General features: G+C 42.9%; 1 protein-coding gene across 1 annotated transcript in view; it reads right to left on the minus strand.

The window, feature by feature from the left end:
- ERCC6L2 (ERCC excision repair 6 like 2) overlaps positions 1 to 19,573 on the minus strand; it is a 121,274-nt gene that overhangs the window by 17,403 nt on the left and 84,298 nt on the right. The window contains exon 17 of the mRNA XM_008257721.4: positions 15,300 to 15,454. Within this exon, the coding sequence (XP_008255943.2) occupies positions 15,300 to 15,454 (155 nt within the window). The remainder of the gene's footprint in view (positions 1 to 15,299; positions 15,455 to 19,573) is intronic.

Consider the following 19,573-nt stretch of genomic DNA (forward strand, 5'->3'; position numbering starts at 1 on the left):
TAACATTTTGGGAGATGCGGTTTTCTAATACTCAACAGAAAAAAAGGGCAACTCTAAGGCACCTCTGAATTCTGAACTCATCGTCTGGAGAGAAGTCAGTTGGTTACAGGGGAACCTACACAAATGCATATTAAAGTCAAATTTTCTGCACGTGTTTGGAAATGGCATTCATTTCTGAAAAAGTAAACACATCATAGATTCAAATCTGAAACCTTTCTGTGGGGAGAGGGAGATTCTAACGAAGGGTCTGTTTTCCTCCTGCAAGGAGTGACAGTTACAGTTCAGCTCAACTCTTTTTTCAATACTACTTGCTTTCTGAGTCACAAAAGGACAACTTCATATTGGCTGCTTTGGGCCTAATTTTGTTTTTTAGACCCATAATACTGGAAACAACTCTCACATGTTGAATTAAATATGAGAAGTTTGTCGAAGTTCAAAGTCTCTTAAATTGTCCAACCCATTATTTAAAAGGCACAGCAGAGTAACAGCACTAGCAGGGCAGGTGGGTGTTCTGGGGCACATGCTACAGGTGAGTCACTGAAACTCCATCTCCCTGGGGTCTGTCAACTTGCAGGCTCTACCATTCTGGCTGCGGCAGTTAACCTGCGGGAAAGGACCAGGTGAGACCATGGCCGTTACCTCTGTCAAACATGCACTGATGAGAATTTTTCATTAATGCCCTCAGTCGTCCACAGGAGCCTACAGGCAAAGGCTGGTGCAGGATCCAGGTCTTCTCAGGTGACAGTCTGGGCACAGATCTCTGTACCGTGAGCTCTGTGATCAGGCCTGACTTGGCCACTTACTGTGGAAACTTGGGGAGGTTCTGAGTCCTTTTGAGCCTCATGGTCTGGGGGATAATGAAGGATTTGGGGATTGGTGCTTTGGACTGCGGACTCCTGTGGGTCTCTTTCATATCTACAATGCACAGTTCTACCAGTCTTCCTAGGATCTCCAGTAAGTGGTAGTGGATAGGTCCCCAGCATCTTGTAGCCTTGGCTTCCGCTTCACATCTTTCTGTGTACTAAGTTATATTCATGGTACTGTCATATTTTCTCTGTGGATTCCTTGAAGATCCTGTAAGAACTAGCCCCGGTTATAGGAGAAGATTACAGAGGAGTGGGCTGGTGGAAAACAGTTTAAAGACAGCCTTTCTCGGCTGGTGCGCACTCCTGCCTGTGTTCCCCAGGGGCTGGTGCAGCCTCCCTTCTGCCCACCTGCTGGGCTGCTCAGCTGATTCGGCTCACGGCTGCCATTGGCTCTCCAGTGCTGGGGAAGGATGTTTCAAGCACCCACAGATGACACTGAGACTGCATCTGGTTGAGAGGTCTGATGCAGACTATTTACTGTTAATATAAGGTGCTGAGGTGAACGACGGGCCCGTTTTAGTAAATGAGCATGGACTGCCATCATTTTACTCTCCCGTGTTGTGAGAGGCTTTCCTGACTTGTGCAGAAGGGGGAGGGACAGGGGAGCTCACCACACGTGACGCGGTGGTTCTTTTCCTGCGCTCTAAGACAGCGGTCCTGAAGCTTTTTGTTCTCAGGACCCCTTTTCTTTAAAAACTAATGAAGACCCCAAGGAACTTTTGTTTATGTGGGTTGCATCTACTGGAAATTTAAAGTATTTATTAATTCATTAAAATAACAATGTACCCATTATGTGTTAACATCAATACATTTTTTTAACCTAACAAAACAAAAAACTCACTCTTTTTTTCAAAGCAAACAAAAAATTAGAAGAGTGGCTAGGTTTTATATTTTTGCAAATGTCTTTAATATCTGCTTAATAAAAGACAGCTGCTGTAGCTGCCCTTTTCGTTACTTCAACTACAACACCCAAGAGGAAGAGGTTCTGTGGGAGCGTTACAGTTGGAGGTGTTAGGATCACTGGTCCACAGTCTGGCTGATGTGGGCTGTTCAGGGAGGCACGATCACATGGTGAACGGGAAGGAGAGAGCAGCTAAGCAGAACTTGAGACTCAAATAAACAACTCTCTCTCAAGAACCACCCTGTGAGGCCACACCCCCAGTGACCTAAAGCCCTCCCCCAGGCCCACCTCTAGGTGCCATAATCACATCAAGTCTCCGCCCTTAATCAATGCACCATTAACATTAAGACGCCAGAGTTTAAATGGCTACATGAGTATGGGGGGAAGACAAGTCCTGCCGTACCCATGACGGCTGTGTGCACACATCTGATTCTGCATGCCATCTGCTGCAGTATGTTTTGGCTGAACTATGTGAAGAAAATCAGCCTCACACAGAAATGTAGTCAGAAAAGGGAAGCATATTTTAATAGCCTTTTCAGATAACTTTGGAGGTTCTTTCTGATATTATATTGAAGCTCCATTCAGGTTAATGTCATAAAAAATCTGAAACCTACCCACAAAAAAAGTATATTGTTAAAATTAAAATTCGTTGGTATGTCTTACGCTGTGGGTGAATCTTTACCCCCATGCATGATTTTTTAACATTATTCATTAGTCATTTAGAAAATACTGATTTATAGACTTATGGAGACTCTTCAAAATAGTGACACACTTAACTTCACAAAACTGGAAAATCATTTTTGTTATTATTGGAAAAACTTTCAGGCACTGGGAAGGTGTCAAAGTGATAGAGGCAGATGGAAGCTTTTCAGTATTTTAGTTTTTATTTGGGAACTTGCATTTTATCACTGGGAACAATTACGGTCCATGGTTTTCCGTGAAGTGGCTTACTTGCCAAGTTCATTTTTGAGAAAGTGCCAAAATCCCATGTCTGACCAACCACAGTTTGTCAGCCACCCTTTTAAGTACAATGGCGTTCACACAGTAGATGCTAGTTCAGAGTGCAGCTGAGACAAGTGTGCAAGTGCTCTATGCCTATTTCTCATGGCATCATACAGAATACAAAAACTAAAGGGCTGAGATTTGATTAATTATTTTCACTGCTTCATCAAGGATATTCACAGGAGAAACCAGTTTCCTTTGCCTCCAAGTACGTGGTGCCAGAGAATCTAATAACCTAGTACGATTTAGGGCCAATGCCAGCAAGGTTCTCTGCCGTGGCTTTTGCACCACTAGTGCAAATGTCAACAGGTGAACAAAGAACTCAGTATTACTGTGAACACAGCTCTGACTCTGCAGACTCCCTGGAAGGTGTAAGAGATGGCGGGGGTGCACGGGCCACACGTGGGAGGTGCTAACTCACGTATGATAAACTGGCACGTCACCATTTAGAACATTCTCGATCCCTCCATGCTGGAAAATCTGACCAGGACTGATGATCACAGGAGGCTTTGGGCGTCGCTCACACATGTGCAGAAGTTGCCTCCTTATTCACTAAGAACAGAGTAGTCTTTTGGTCCAGAATAATGATTAAACCCACCTGCTCAGCCCTGGCTCTTGGCTTTCTTCATCATGAATGGTTAGATAACTTGCCACATCTTGAGAGTTGCCTGTCAGAGTACAAACACTAATCATCTCCACCTGCTTAGGTCAGTTCAGCATTTTAATCAATTATTTCCCTAAATGTAAGGCCCTTTAGGATCTGTTCCCAATCCCCTGTGCAGCACTCACTGCCCCCTGTTGTCCAACATAACCTGGTCTTCTCACCAGCTGCCAGACACATCATCACATTCATTCCTGGCTCCAGATTTCCTCAAACTTGCCACTGCCCATCATCATCTTACCCTTGCTCAGCGGTTCACCCTCATGACACTTCCCTTGCATACTTTTTTTTTTTCATTATTACCTTAGTTCCTCATGTGATAGCTCTATTATATAATTAGACCGGATTGTGTTGTTGGGGTGGAGCCCCCATGACTATACCTGGTGGCCTATACCATGGAGGACAGACAGGGAAAACACACACAGACACACAAGCTCCCTGTCTCTTGCCTTGTGCCACTGTGAGACTCTGCCAGCAGGAACACCACTACCAAAGGCCGAACCAATGGGGACCACCTGATCTTGGACTGTGAACCTCCAGAAACATGAGTAAGAATATGCTTATTTTCTTTATAAAGTTAGCCTGCTTCTGGTACTTGTAATAGTAACAATAAGCTGACAAATGAAATTTCTTCGAAGCTTATTTTGATTATTTAGATTTTATTTATTTAACTGGGTCATACATTCTTCTGATCTGTGTATCCATGTATATTTTTTAAAGATTTATTTATTTGTTTGAAAGGCAGAGTTACAGAGAGGCAGAGGCAGAGGCAGGTAGAGAGAGAGAAAGACAGAGAGCGAGTGAGCAAGCGCAAGCGAGTTGCGCTGATCTGAAGCCAAGAGCCAGAAGCTTCTTCCAGGTCTCCCATGTGGGTGCAGGGGCCCAAGACTTGGGCTATCTTCTACTGCTTTCCCAGGCCATAGGAGAGAGATGGATTGGAAGTGGAGTAGCCAGGACTCAAACCAGTGTTTATATAGGATGCTGGCACTGCAGGTGGCAGCTTTATCCACCATGCCACAGCACTGGCCCCAACCATGTATGTATGTATGTGTATATATATGTGTGTGTGTGTATATATATATATATATATATATATATTAACCAAGTCCTGACCTGAGTCATATATCCTATGGGCTCTCAATAAATGCTTGTTGGATAAATGTTAACTTGTACCAAATGAAACTCAAGGAAAATTAATTTTGGGAAGACATTGACCAAAAGTTTTTGTGAATAAGGTGACAAGTTCCCGCTGCTGAGGCATTCTTCTCTTCATCTGCAATAGGACAGCCTTCTGTCCAATGTCTAGACGCACCTGTACGAGAACATGAGCTCCTGAGCTGTAGCAGCAATCCTGTGACACGAGGCACCGGGCCCACACAGGACGAGGTAGTTGACTAAGGATGGCCAGGCCAAAGGGGACAGAGCCTGAAGCTGAACGCCTCCTGGGCCGCAGCACCAGCTCGGAGACGCCTCCTCCCAGACTCCGACCTGTCAGAGATCTCTTTCACATGGCTCTTCTACGTCTCACAGCTGAGCGCAGCCTGAGGACATATACACAGTGTTGCACAATACAGCATGTCAAGTGCCATAGCAGATATACACGCACACACACACACACACACACAAATAAAAATGAGGAAGAAATTTACACTGCTTTGGCGAAGTATTGAGAAAGAGCTGTCAGGAATGACAAAAGGGTTTGGACTCTGATTGGCAGATGTAAGTGAAAAGGAATTTTAAATGAAAGAACCAAAGGAGAAAAGACATGCAAGGCTGAAGTGTGTCTGGAGGACAGCTCGCAAGCCAACACTGTCTAGGAAGAGCCTGTTCATCTTCGTAGCCTCACTGTCCAGCACAGTACAGCGCCCAGGACGCAGTCCATGTCAGTAATCCTGAATGAGGGAGTGGCTGGGAATGGGCCTAGAAAAGAAGGCCAGGGACAGAGCTGCTTCCAGTACGCCCTGGAAAGAGCACAGTAAACCATTTCCCAGAACTCTGACAGACCCACACGGTGCCACGGCAGATGAGAATATAAATGGGTAGGGATATCTTTCTGACATCATTCTCCATGTTTTCCCTTCTTGAGTGGGTTTGCTATACCAGCAATATGGCCGACAGATGACAAAACTGAGTGAAGGTGAAGAATGCCACATCTGGGCTGCTCACACCTGACGGGTGTCTCTACATTATCTCTAGTATACCACGTCAGCATTCAACCCATGGCCTGAGGCCGGCGCTGCAGCTCACGAAGCTAATTCTCCGCCTGTGGCGCCGGCACCCCGGGTTCTAGTCCTGTTCAGGGCGCTGGTTCTGTCCTGGTTGCCCCTCTTCCAGGCCAGCTCTCTGCTGTGGCCCGGGAGTGCAGTGGAGGATGGCCCAAGTGCTTGGGCCCTGCACCCCATGGGAGACCAGGAGAAGCACCTGGCTCCTGGCTTCAGATTGGCGCAGTGCGCTGGCTGCAATGTGCCAGCCGTAGCGACCACTTGGGGGGTGAACCAACGGAAAAAGGAAGACCTTTCTCTCTGTCTCTCTCTCTCTCACTGTCTAACTCTGCCTGTCAAAAAAATAAAAATAAAAAAAAATAAAACAAAACAAAAAACAAAAAACCCATGGCCTGAAGAGCTGAGGAGCCTATGCTGGTGAAAATGGTTGAGGGGATCTACTTTACTTACATTATACCTTCTCCTCTCAGTACATTTCACATATTCATTACTGAACCAGCCCACTAGTCACACCCCCAATCAAACATGTCCAGCTGTCTAGACAGTGGTGGCATCTTCAGCTTCGCTAAGAAGACAGTCACCTTGCTACAGCACAAATGTGTGTGCCCTCCACTGCAATTCTCCAGTGTTTTCTTTGGCAGTTATATCTGATTTTATTATCAGTTTTCATCTAAATCCAATGGGGAATGGGATGATTTTTTTGGCTAGGAATTTCTGGTTTCTTAAAGTCTCATGAGGAAACAGGATGAGGAAGAGTCAGGTGCACTCACTGAAGGTGCAGAGAAGGAGAAAAAGCTTATTTGAACTTTCACATAAGATGTGTCAACAAACATTTTCTGAATTCTCCTCTGTGTTACTCATTGGTAAGCACTGGTGTTTACGGAAGTGACACAACAGCTCTGGGCCTTGAGTAGCCTGTAATATACATGTGGGATGAATAAAAAGACATAAAGTAAGTAACAACACTGGGGTGGACACAGCTACAATGTCTGGCATGGAGAAAGGGTGCTAAAGGAGGCTTGAATAGAACGATCCCTGAAGGCCCACTTCCTGGAGGAAACGGAACTTGATGGGGTCCAGCTGGAGTGGAGGATCAGCCAGCAGGTGATACGGGTGGAGGCGTAGGCGTAGACCAGAACCGCCAGGCAGACGTGAGAACACTTCTCACGCAGATCAAGGGGGTTCTTTTTCTCTGGCTGATTAAATATATTCAGTAGTAGCTCTGATCAACACCATCTCCACAGGATTTCCAGAAAAACTATGAAAGTTTTCACGAAAAAGATAATTCAAGCCACTTAAAAATTCTCAGAACACAGTGGTGGGGTTCACTGTACCCTGACAATCAAAAACCTAAATTTATTCAAAAAGTGCTTATTTAAAAAACCATCGACTATATATAAGGTATTATTTTAGATTAACAAAGATGAACCAGAGATATATCCTACCATTTAAAATTCAGAGTTAGAAAAAAAAAAAAAGAGGAAAATATGTACTTACATAGTTATAATAAAATCTAAAAGTCATATTTTAAGAACAGGCCATATACAATACTATTGGGTGAATCAGAAAGGGGGTGAGAGGAAGGAACTCGGGCAGACTTGGCAGAAGAGATGGATCTTAGGGGCCATTGCTGTGGCTCAGTGAGTAAAAGCCACTGCCTCCACTGCCAGCATCCCATATGGGCACTGGTTCAAGTCCCATGTTGCTTCACTTCCGATCCAGCTCTCTGCTATGGCCTGGGAAAGCAATAAAAGGTGGCTTGACTCCTTGGGCCCTTGCACCCACATGGGAGACTTGGAAGAAGCTCCTGGCTCCTGGCTTTGGATCGGCACAGCTCTGGCTGTTGGCGGCCAACTGGTGAGTGAACCAGCGGATGGAAGACCTCTCTCTCTCTCTCTCTCTCTCTCTCTCTCTCTCTGCCTCTCATTCTCACTCTTTCAAATAAATAAATAAATCTTTAAGAAAAAAAGAGATGGATCTTGAAAGGCATAGAGATCTGGAGACTTGAGGGATGAGAATATAAGGTTGAAGGTTATTCTAGGCAGAGAAAAATCACAAACTAAAGAGAAAAAAAAGCATGCCTTTGCCAAAATGTCTTTGGTAGAAGAGATATTGATAATAGTCTCACTGTATTTCTTGACTTGATATAGTGTTTATCTAAAAACTATATTCTTTTTTTAAAGGGAAAGAAAGTCAATTAATCTGAGTTTTTAATGTAACTGCTGAAGTGAACATAATTATTCATAGACAGGTTGTATTGGAAAATTGTAAGACTGACTTGTCATATTGGGAAAGTAAAATTGAAATCTCCAAAACAAAATGGAGACTAGAGGGGATGATGGAAAGACACGAGAGGAGAGAGTGACAGAAAGATGACAGGGCCTAAGAGAGAGTGACAGAAGGATGACAGGACCTAAGAGAGAGTGACAGAAGGATGACAGGACCTAAGAGAGAGTGACAGAAAGGTGACAGGACCTAAGCTGATTGTCACTGTTGAGCCGGAGGCCAGAGGGATGTTACTTCCTCTCGTTTTTAAAATTCTGTGATGTTCGGGTGAGATAGTCTCCATCGATCCACCAAATTCTGAAATGCTGTGTTTCTTTAATCTCATGACTTTACTTCATTCACCTTATATAAAAATTCAGAATTCATATGTGCAGAGGTAGGATTTTCAGATGACAAAGCTATAGGTGTTCCCCTGAAGGGAGCACACCCAGCTGATACCATAGTTTTCATAGAGGGATAACAAATAATTTGCAAAGGGCTGCTACGTGCTTAACAGTCTTTAAATCACTAGGCAGAGTTAGTCAGAGCTTAATGAGGTCTTACAGAGTTCCAAACTATTATACTGTTACCTAGAAGACATTATCAAAGAAATAGTATTTAGTACTTAGAATCCTCTAATAATTCTACACAGAGACATTGCTAAAGAAACTAAATCCTCTATGCTAGGGCTGGGGACTTTTATTCTGCCAAAGACCACTGGATATTTATAACATTATTCGCAGGCCATACAAAATTATCAACTTAAAATTTAGCATGTGGCTGGAGCTGTGGTATAGTGGGTAAAGCCGCCGCCTGCAGTGGTGGCATCCCATATGGTTGCCGGTTCGAGTACCGGCTGCTCCACTTCAAATCCAGCTCTCTGCTACTGCCTGGGAAAGCAGCAGAAGATGGCCCAAATCCTGGAAGAAGCTCCTGGCTCCTGGCTTCAGATTGGCGCAGCTCTGGCCGTTGCGGCCATCTTGGGAGTGAACCAGTGGATGGAAGACGTCTCTCTGCATTTCCTTCTTTCTCTGTGTAACTCTGACTTTCAAGTAAGTAAATAAATCTTAATAAAAAAAAAGTTAGCCTGCTATAGATTAACTGAATTATGAGTCCTGCCAGCAGTTGCTTTGCCAGGGTCCAAATAAATGATTTTGCAGGCCTTATATGGCTGGTGGGCTGGACGTTCCCCTCCATGCATGTAACTGCAACAATGACCAGGTAGCAGAAGAGTCAGAATCAAACTACTTTCTAATAAGCAGAGATTGTTTCTGTCAATCTGGTTCATTGTTAAATTAGTTCATAATAAGCCGGCGCCGTGGCTCAATAGGCTAATCCTCCACCTTGCGGCGCCGGCACACCGGGTTCTAGTCCCGGTTGGGGCGCCGGATTCTGTCCCGGTTGCCCCTCTTCCAGGCCAGCTCTCTGCTATGGCCAGGGAGTGCAGTGGAGGATGGCCCAGGTGCTTGGGCCCTGCACCCCATGGGAGACCAGGAAAAGCACCTGGCTCCTGGCTCCTGCCAGGATCAGCGCGGTGCGCCGGCTGCAGCGGCGGCCATTGGAGGGTGAACCAGCGGCAAAGGAAGACCTTTCTCTCTCTGTCTCTCTCTCTCACTGTCCACTCTGCCTGTCAAAAAAAAAAAAAAAAAAAAAAAAAAAAAAAAATTAGTTCATAATACCTTTCAACTATATTCACCCCCCTCAAATAGTCTTCATGAGAAATCAGTCACAACTCAAGGCAAGTCTCTCGCCTATAAAAATAGAGGACTGGTTTCATATCTTTCAAGCTATTCTAAAACACTCTATTATTGGTGTTATTAGCAACAAAAACAGTAGCAGATCATTGTACAGACTCACAGGAGTTTTACCCATCATCCTTGGTGGCAAGCATTAATTGCAATTACAGTGATAAAAATGGTATTTTCAGTCATTTCAATGCTTTTGTTGCAAGGGGCTGAATATGTTTTGTATACATGGGGTCATTTGCTACATTACTCCCTGAGTCCTGGCAACAGCACCATGAGGAAGGCAGCTACAGCTGCACACAGCCTCCAGCTGGGAGAGGATGGGGTGGCTGGGGCGTATGTATCATAGTTAACATTGCGGTCTCCTCCCTCCAACCAGGTAACAGGTTGCTTTACTCAAATGATACACTATCTTTCTGAAACAGAATCCCACTACAATCAACCCTCGTTGTAGGCTAGAACATAACCCTTTTCATGCCAACACTAGTCACATGATTTCACCCATTTGCACATACAATTAAAACAACTTAATCTCTACCAAAATTAGTTGAAAGAATAACTTTCTGATGCAAACACTGTAACACTAAAATCCAACCAGAGGAAGGTAAATGATAAGACCAGGAAAAAAATCCCACCCAGTAAGGGTTAATTCCGTTACATGCTGAAACCATCAACCTTACCTCCTGGACTACTTCATAAGCCAGTCAGTTGTGAACAATCACTTCAAGCTATCAGTCCATTCACTATCCTGAAAACCAGGATAATGGGAGGCTCGCCCTCCCCAGTCTGCTCACTCACTGTACACAGTCTGTCCCTCCTTGCTGGCTCCCAAAGCTATGCAAACACACTGGAGCCAATGCTACGGGAGCGCACGAAGCCCTTCTTTAAATAATCTACAAAATGCCAACCTCACGCGAACGCTAAGGAGAAGCTCTTGCTCACACAGCCTTTTCTACTTACAGTCCTCTGAGGCTGCTCTGACAGCCCCGGCTACGGCCAAGGCGCTCCCCCACGCCACCGCCCAGCCCGGGCTGACCGCACGCTCACTCCTCTCATTTACACCACTCCGCAGCAGCAAAAAGGAGGGCTTACTATTAACCCAGGTTGGACTACAAAGCAACCCGTTATTTCTCTGTCAAACAGTGGCAAGAGTGCCAAGTGTCTGTCATCCAATTCAGGGGATTAAGTCTTCTTTTATAGTCTGATACTTGTACCAATTTATACAAATACAGATATAGTTTCTGAGAGTTGGTGGCAGTCTATGTGTTGGCTTGGGTTCAGGCAGCAGAGGTTGGCTATGACAGCTGGCAGGAAACTGAGGGGAGAATACATCCTCATCCTTCAGTCAGCACATCTCAGTTGCCATGGTGAGTAATCCTTAATTGAATGCTGTCTTTGTACACTTCTTTTCAGAAAACTTTAAGTAAACTGAAGTTGAAAACACGCAGTTGACTGAAAAGAGGAGGCACCACATCACAAACATGTACAGTGAAGTTCTGTGACATACTTCCACACATTAAAAGGACAAATGAACTCTCTTACAGGTATTGTTCGTGCCTTCACATGCTTAAAATGTTTCTTTTTGGGCTGGGGTTAAATCTCCCTCACACAGTTTCTCCCTCCTGTTATCAGACATCTTATCTTTTAAAATGAAGGGTAGTCAAAAAGTTTAAAAATACCTAAGTACAATGGAAGGCAAATGAGTTCATGATCCTTTCTTGCACATTAAAACCTTAAAATTTAGCTTGTCTTGTCAAACGACTAAAGTATAGAAATTTTAGGAGAGCGACATTTTAATTGAGAGCATTATAAAATGTATTCTGTAAGTGGGAATTAATTTATAAAGGAAGAAACTGTAAGAAACCAAAGGAAACATGGACAACATAGTATGCTTTAGGCCTTTTCTTAATAGATGGTTGGATTTGAAAAGTAGGTTCACAGACTGTGTCATTTTGTTTAGCAATAATTGCATCAAAAAGCCCTGAGAAAGGCTACAGGAGCTTATGTAGGATTGTGGGATCCATTTTCTTTCCCTCCTAAGTTTTCCATTTAGTATACATACTCCTTTATGATTTAGTCAAAAGCTCTAACTTGGTCCCAAAGTACAGCATTCCGCAGAAAGTGAAATACTGATATATCGTGGCCATTGCTGTCCCTGTGTTGGCTTCATACAAACAAACAGTATTTGTTTTAGTTTCTTAAACAGTGAGGCATCCCAAATGCAGCTGGCTGCAGACACACACATACCTCCCCCCACACCCCTGCATGTGCACACGAACATACACCGTCTTTTCAAACACAAGTAAAGTTATTTAATAAAACCTTGACGACAGACACGAAGCACTCTGCAGAACTCTCAGTAATCAAAAGATTCTGGATCTGAGCCCCGGATGAAAGATACTGTACTGCAGGTGGGAGGTCTGGATTCTTCGGAGACTTTAGGAGCAAGAGGTTTGCAGGTATTCTCTGACACTGTGACTAAGTCTCTTTTGTTCTTGCTTCATTTCCCTTCCCCCTCTTTCACTCTCTTTTCTTCCCATAGCTATTAATTTTTTTTTTTTTTTTTTTTTTTTTTTTTTTTGACAGGCAGAGTGGACAGTGAGAGAGAGACAGAGAGAAAGGTCTTCCTTTGCCGTTGGTTCACCCTCCAATGGCCGCCGCAGCCGGCGCACCGCGCTGATCCGATGGCAGGAGCCAGGAGCCAGGTGCTTTTCCTGGTCTCCCATGGGGTGCAGGGCCCAAGCACCTGGGCCATCCTCCACTGCACTCCCTGGCCACAGCAGAGAGCTGGCCTGGAAGAGGGGCAACCGGGACAGAATCCGGCGCCCCGACCGGGACTAGAACCCGGTGTGCCGGCGCCGCTAGGCGGAGGATTAGCCTAGTGAGCCGCGGCGCCGGCTTTAATTTTTTTTTTTTAACAGCAAATTCACCATTGCCACCCACCATGACAAAATCTCCCAGTGAGTGACAAAAGCGACCACAGATGACGGCGCTTCAGTGATTTCTCTATAACAGATACTACAGTGATGCTGCCCAGACGTGACTGAATAAGGACTGTGGACACCTCATTCTCAGGAATTCTACAGATGGCTTTGAAACGCTGGACTGGAATCTCACTGCATTAAATACGCACTTACGAAAGTGAACCACTGGAGTGTGTGAGCGGATGGGGATCATTCCGGCCCGCGAACGCTGGTGGCACAGGATTGGATCTTTGGTTTTGTGATTTTTAAAACTTCCTTGAATTTTTTTATAGCCACCAAAAGTGAGTCATTCAACAACACATTTCTTCCTACTCCCTAGAAAGAGTCGACTAAATTGGATGTGTGATGGGCAGATACACAGCCTGGCCGGCATCTGAGGACCCCTTTGCAGGGATGCAGGCAGGGACGCCCACCTCACGCAGAAAACCTCTGTGAGACTGATGAGACTGTGTCGTCCACCTCTAAAACTTTGGGCCTGAAAACAGTGGCAAATTATATTTCCAGCACTTTCATTTTTATAACTTGACCTAGGAAGCTTGCAAAGCTTGCCCTAGGTGTGGCTTCTCAGGTCATTTCTGGAAGAACTATTATTATTATAATATACGCTATATATAAAACATATATTACATGTTATATATAACATACATGTTATATGTTATATAACATATAACATATAACATATATTATATTATTAGTTAATAGATATTAATGCTAATGTACTACATATTTTTGTCATCAGAAAAACAAGCTAAGAGATACAATTTTAAAAAATATTTTTACCATAAATAAATGTTAATGTTTGAAGAGATAGATATATTACTCTAATTGGACATTATACAATGTATATGTGGATCAAAATTGGCACCCCATACAGATAATTTTTATGTGCCTGTTAAACATTCTTTTACAAAACTTGAGAAAATGATTCCGATATACCCTTTATTCTAACAAAGCAAATTTCTGGAAAACCCAACATACATCCGCCTGCATTTTCAGATGGCTCCTACAGACAGTCCAGCCATGGAAATGCTGTCTACAGGGCTGGTTGGGAGACGGTATATTCCTAGCTCAACTGAGAACATCAGAAAGCAGCGTACTTGGGTCATGAAAAAATGCTTCCGTGAGTTGCACTTTGGCGCTGTGCCTTTGGAGTACATTGAACTATGCTAGCAAGCACAGCCTTTCAGTCTGTTATTACATTTACTCCAAGGATTTATAAGACAACTGCTTGTTCACTAGATCATTCAGGGCTTCCATTAAAACCTCAGATGACGCGTTTCCTTCAAATGGAGCACTAGGAGAGCTTTGCTCCATTTAGAAGAACTGGTGTTTTTTTCTCTTTCAGGTCAACCGTTTAGCTCAGTGCTTCTCAGCAGCACATGAGGCCACTTTGTGCAGAACAATTCTTTGCATGTGAGACTGCCCCTCTCCCCACCCTGCCCCTGTGCAGGGCAGGCACTCCGTATCCCTGGCGCTGCGACAGCAATGCCAATTGGGTGCTCAGTCAATGTGGCCACCCAAACTGCCCACACACATTTCTAAACACACCAGTTGAGAGCCATTAAATAGACTGTTGCTGTCCTTTGTTTTGTCCAAAAGGAAATTCAATTAAGTTTGTTATTTTAATAAAATATCTGGGTAGACCATTATGTCCTATGTATCTGCATTCTAATTATCTCCCAGTCTCGGCCCTCCACTTTATATTTTCTCTGGTCTGAATTTCATTCTGTACTCTGGTTTTATTGCCAACACCATTTGAATCCTTTCTTGAACAATGTGAGGTGCAAACAAACAGCCTGACAGACTGGGAGAACGTTTGCTTCCCTCCACTCTTCAAAGCGGTGCAGCGGGAGAGAATAAGGATGATCCCTGCATGCACACTGCACATCTCTTAACTGCTAGCAACACACTGGCAGTGAATTACTCCTCAGATGCTTAGCTCTAAGGAAACAGTAAAGACCAAGCCAACAATAAGAAAATGTTTTTGAAATCCTTGATCAAAGTGATTATGTATAAACAAATATTATCACAATTTATAGAAAGCTTCATTCTCACATACAAGCAGCAATTTTCAGGGGAAAGAGCCTATAAGAAGTACTTACTTTTTTTTAACATTATAAAAACCACTTGTTAAATATGTGTTAAATATGTAAATTCTGTATGAGGTTACTGTTTTGTGTATCTCCTCATTTTAAATGAAAATTTTGGGTGAAATCTAATCGTACCCTTTCCTTTTTCCACACGGGCAGAATTCATCTGGGTTCTGGTTTAACTGCTGGATTCCCTCAGTCCCCTCTTCTTGAAGGGCACAGGCAAATTCTCCCTGAGGGGAATCGTGAGGCAAATCGCAGCAGCAGGTCTCAAAAAGACCATGCACACATATCTAAAACTTCTGCGCAAAATAAGCTTGTCTTCTACATTCCATGAGCTTTCTGAAGGACCCTTGTAGACAGAGAGATCTGTCTTTTAATCAAAACATCTTCAGTGACTATAGTTCCCCGAGAGGTCATCTTGTTTTCTCACACTTGCAAGTCACCATGGGTTTTAGAAGCTGCTTTTGAGGGAGTGCCTAGAGAGGATCCTATTGAGTATCTTCTGGGAACAATGAGTTTAAAAATTAAACTTGGATGATATTATCTTACATTCTTCTTACCTTAGCACTGCAGACGGCTATGTTGGCAGGAAGCTGGGAAAACTGCTTCAGCTCAAACACATCCCGTGCTGCCCATCGACTCATGTGATTTTCAGCTTTGCTGGATCCAATCACATTCTGGTTTGAGTGAATGTAAGCCACTTCCTGAACACCATCTAGGAGGCAATGGGAGATTATCAAGTAATGTCTCATTAGCAAGCCCTATGGCTTCAACAACATGGAGTCAAACTGACTCATGGATACTTCTAAAAATGATGGCATCGCACTAAACACAGGCTACGCTTTAGTTTTACTCCTCAAGAAGAACATTTAGTTTGTGTGTTAACATCACAACATTCTTTCAAAAAAACAAACAAGCAAACAGACCAAGAAACCAAAAAATGACTTGGAAATGACTTTTCCCTCATACCAATATAGGAACTGCTGAGATCTGGTAACAGCCTTTAAATTGCGACCTGAAATGGGGCTTTTGGCCAAGAGGAAAGTCACGGTGAGAGTTCTGTGCCTTTGTTTTCTTTGTTAATTTCAAGAAGTTGTCTGTTAATCTAAGGAGCAGCCTGGCCTGATCTGCATCTTTAAACATGTGGCTGGTTACAGCAGTGATGGAATGGGAGCAAGGGGTTTATGACCAGGGAGTTGAGTTTGGTTGGCTTTGCTCAGTTTTACTGTTTGTATTTTGTCTTTTTTGTGTATATGCCCAGAGAATGTCAAGATGGGAACTTTTTAGGAAATGAAAAAAATTAACGCATGGCTTTTATCTGAAAGAGGTTTTAAAAATTGCTCTATTTTTTACTGCTTTGCTTCTAGGCACCTATAATTTATTTTTAAATTGTGGTCATAAAAGAGAAGGCTGGAACCGAGGCCTGTGAAAGCTCCCTCACACAGCTCTGGCAGTGAGCCCTAGTTACGACCTTACACACTGCGCGGCTTTGGTCCTGAACTCCTCTCAACCAGAAATTGCCAGTCCTGCATGATGTTGTTAAGTGGTAACCAGGACGGCGTTCTCCTAAAATCTCAAACCAGGCAGTCTGCATGGCACTCGGTTTCAAAACCTTCCAATAGATTCTCTGGTAGATTTCCTGGGATTTTTTCTTAATTCTGACCACAAGCATTATTCAAAATAGCATTAGCTCTGCACTACTGATACCTTTTGCACAATAAAAGCAAAAACAAAACAATAATGCCAGCTTAGCTGATTATCTGAAACACAGCTTTTGCAACAATTCCTCACACCTAAAATCTAACTGTGGCACACAACCAATGGATAATACAGTCCACAGTAAAAATGGTGCCAAAATATAAATCATGATGAACTTTCAAATGAAATTATAGAGTAAAACTGAAAGTGCGTGGACAATATTTATAACAAAATTGGATGATGAGCCCTAAAATACAAGCAAGAAGGGATAATCCACCATATAGCCACAGCCTCTGGATGGTATTAGGGTCTGAGTGAAGAAAGAAGGAAGCCACAGGGTGGCATCTGGCAGATTTGAGAACAGCAGGCTCCGGAAGAGCCCCCAGGCATGCAGCGGACAGCTGGGGGACCAGCTGAATCTGGGCAGGCGTTTTGCTCTCCAGTGCCGAGAGGGTGCAGGGGTTCACAGTAAAGAAGGTCTGAAAGGGCTGGAACAGGCTACCCACGAGGAATTCACCAAACTGACCCACAGGGTTTCCACCCCCATTAGAGTCCAACAAAGAGAGGAAAGTGCTGAGCAGGAAACCAAAATGAGCAGGTGAGGAAGAACAGGGACGAGGGAAAGAGAAGTCTACAGAGAGCACGTCCTACCACAGTTCTGAACACTACACAAGAAAAACATTTGGACCTCCGTGGAGTTAGAAAAGATTGCCTAGACTCTGCCTCATGAAAAGACAAGTTCAGGGCAAATAATTTCATATTAAAACGTGCAAGAGAAAAATATCAGGATCAAATATGAAAAATTATTACGAGAAAAAAGAATAAGCTACAGAATAATATCTTTACAATGAAAACATGCCAGCAAAATGTGCTCACAAAACAGTTGCAAACTGTAACTGATTTCAAAATGAGGCTAGAGATCTTACAAAATGATAAAAACACATGGATCAACAACACATATCAGAATCAGAATAACTCAGAAATGAATGATGGAACTCAGGAAGGACTTAGAAATTAACAAAAAATATTTCAGACATGAAGACGAAACTTGAAGAGACATAATAGGGCGTAAATGCAAGCAATAATGCTGTAAGAGAAATTGAAAGGAATTTTTAAAAGCAAAAAGAAGTGAAGAAAAAGATAAAAAGGATTTGCAAGAATGTGATAAAGGAAGACAGGCAAAGATTCAACACTTGTCTAGTAGGAGTCCCTAAAGAAGAGAACCGGGAGCAGGTGTCACGGCATAGTGGGTGAAGTCCCTGCCTGTGATGCCTGCATCTCATATGGGCGTTGGCTTCCCTGGCCACTCCGCTTCTGACCAGCTCCCTGCTAATGGCCGGGGAAAAAGCAGCAGAAGGTGGCCCAAATGTTTGGTCCCCTGCCACCCAGATGAAGCTCGGCTTCTGCCTGGCCTAGCAGATGGAAGATCTCTCCCTAATTCTGACTTTCAAAGAAATATATAAATCTTTTTTTTTAAATGTAAGATGGTATTATTATTTTAAAAAGTAAAATAATAAAAAGGAGAGAACCAAAGCAAAGGAATAGAACAAGTAACTAACAAACCACTAGCACAAGAAACCTTTCCCAGAACAACAACAAAAAATCAAGTGGGAACTATACTGTGTGTGAGAGACTATTGGTTCAGAATAATCTACACCATGAGACAATCCATTAAATTCACTGGAGAGCAAAGAAGACAAAAATCTCCTGGACATCTAAGAGCAAAAAAATGCATGAGGCATAACACTTCATTCCAGAAAGAATAGAACCTACAAATGTAAGACACTCAAGAAAGTCTGAGCCAAGGATTTTATAGCCAGCAAAACTGACATTTAGGATAGAAGGGCACAAACTGCTATCACAAGAATCTCAGAGAATCTTATTCTTATGAGCACTTCTTGAGAAATCTACTAGAATAAAAGCTTTAGACCACCAAAATGATAAGAGTAAACACAGACAGAAGGATTTATGGGAAGCTCTGAATTTACAGCTACCTGTAAACCAAGAAGAACTGAAGTCTAAGAAGGAGAGTATATAAAGCAATATCTGCATTTCTCACAATTCAGAGGAAGCACATCCATTTTTAAAATGGGAAGAGGTGGGAGAGTATATGTTAAAAAAAAAAAAAAGAACCCTGTTTCCAGTTATCATATTGTGGTAGTATTGCTATTTTAAGAAAAAGAATTAAGAATGAAACTGAAGATGATGATGACGAAGATAGATAGATAGACTTTGTTAGGGTTCATTGGTGGTTATGGTTTGGCAATATACATTGTTTATGATAATCTATTCTGGAGAATAAACCAATGGTGACAGATGTGAATTAACTGGAATTGCAGAATTTAAGAGTTCATCATCACTGTTGTTTCCGTAAGCACATAGGGAGGACTCCGGAAGCTATTTCCAGATGAAATCAATGGATGCAAATTTGCTTAAATTGGTGGCAGCGTTTCATATCTACCACTATGGAAAATGCACATTAGCGCAGGTTCAAATGAGAGGCCAAAAACTAACACATGCTAGAATTCAAGAAGCGCTGACTGGCATCCCAAGATGTAGGCTGCGTACCTAAAAGCTCAGCTCTTATTTCACTTTCCTCTGGTTTTCTCTGGTGTCTGTGTGTGTGTGAACAAGTAATATATACAGAACAAATATATATCTTATATATCTGCCAATATATTTTGGCTCATAGAAAGGATAAAATGGCCTGAGACTTACAGTCTTTTACTCTGAAAATTCTATAATATGAATATCAAAAAAATCACTGGAAATGAATGGTTGAAATAAGAAAAAAAACTTAAGCATATGAACCATATGTTGCTGGGTAAGCAACAGTAGATGAGGGGAAGACGCTCTTGACAAAAGCATTCTAAGGTAGAAGAAAGGAGAGAAGTAGAAAATACCATTTTGCAACTCTGAATAAACAAAGAGGTACAGACATTAAGCATCAATGGCTGCTCAGACCATAAAGAGGCTGAAGAGCAAACATCCAAAGGAATTGAACCTGAGTCTGACCCAGTCTTGGTGTTAACTGCTCATCTAAGGACAACACAGAGGATGGATGAACACGTCCAATGGCACTGAGAGCATGTCAGTATAATCAGCAACATGCAGATTGAGGGAAACTATCTAGACG

Source organism: Oryctolagus cuniculus, chromosome 1 (genome assembly GCF_964237555.1).
Source record: "Oryctolagus cuniculus chromosome 1, mOryCun1.1, whole genome shotgun sequence".
Classification (NCBI taxonomy): domain Eukaryota; kingdom Metazoa; phylum Chordata; class Mammalia; order Lagomorpha; family Leporidae; genus Oryctolagus; species Oryctolagus cuniculus.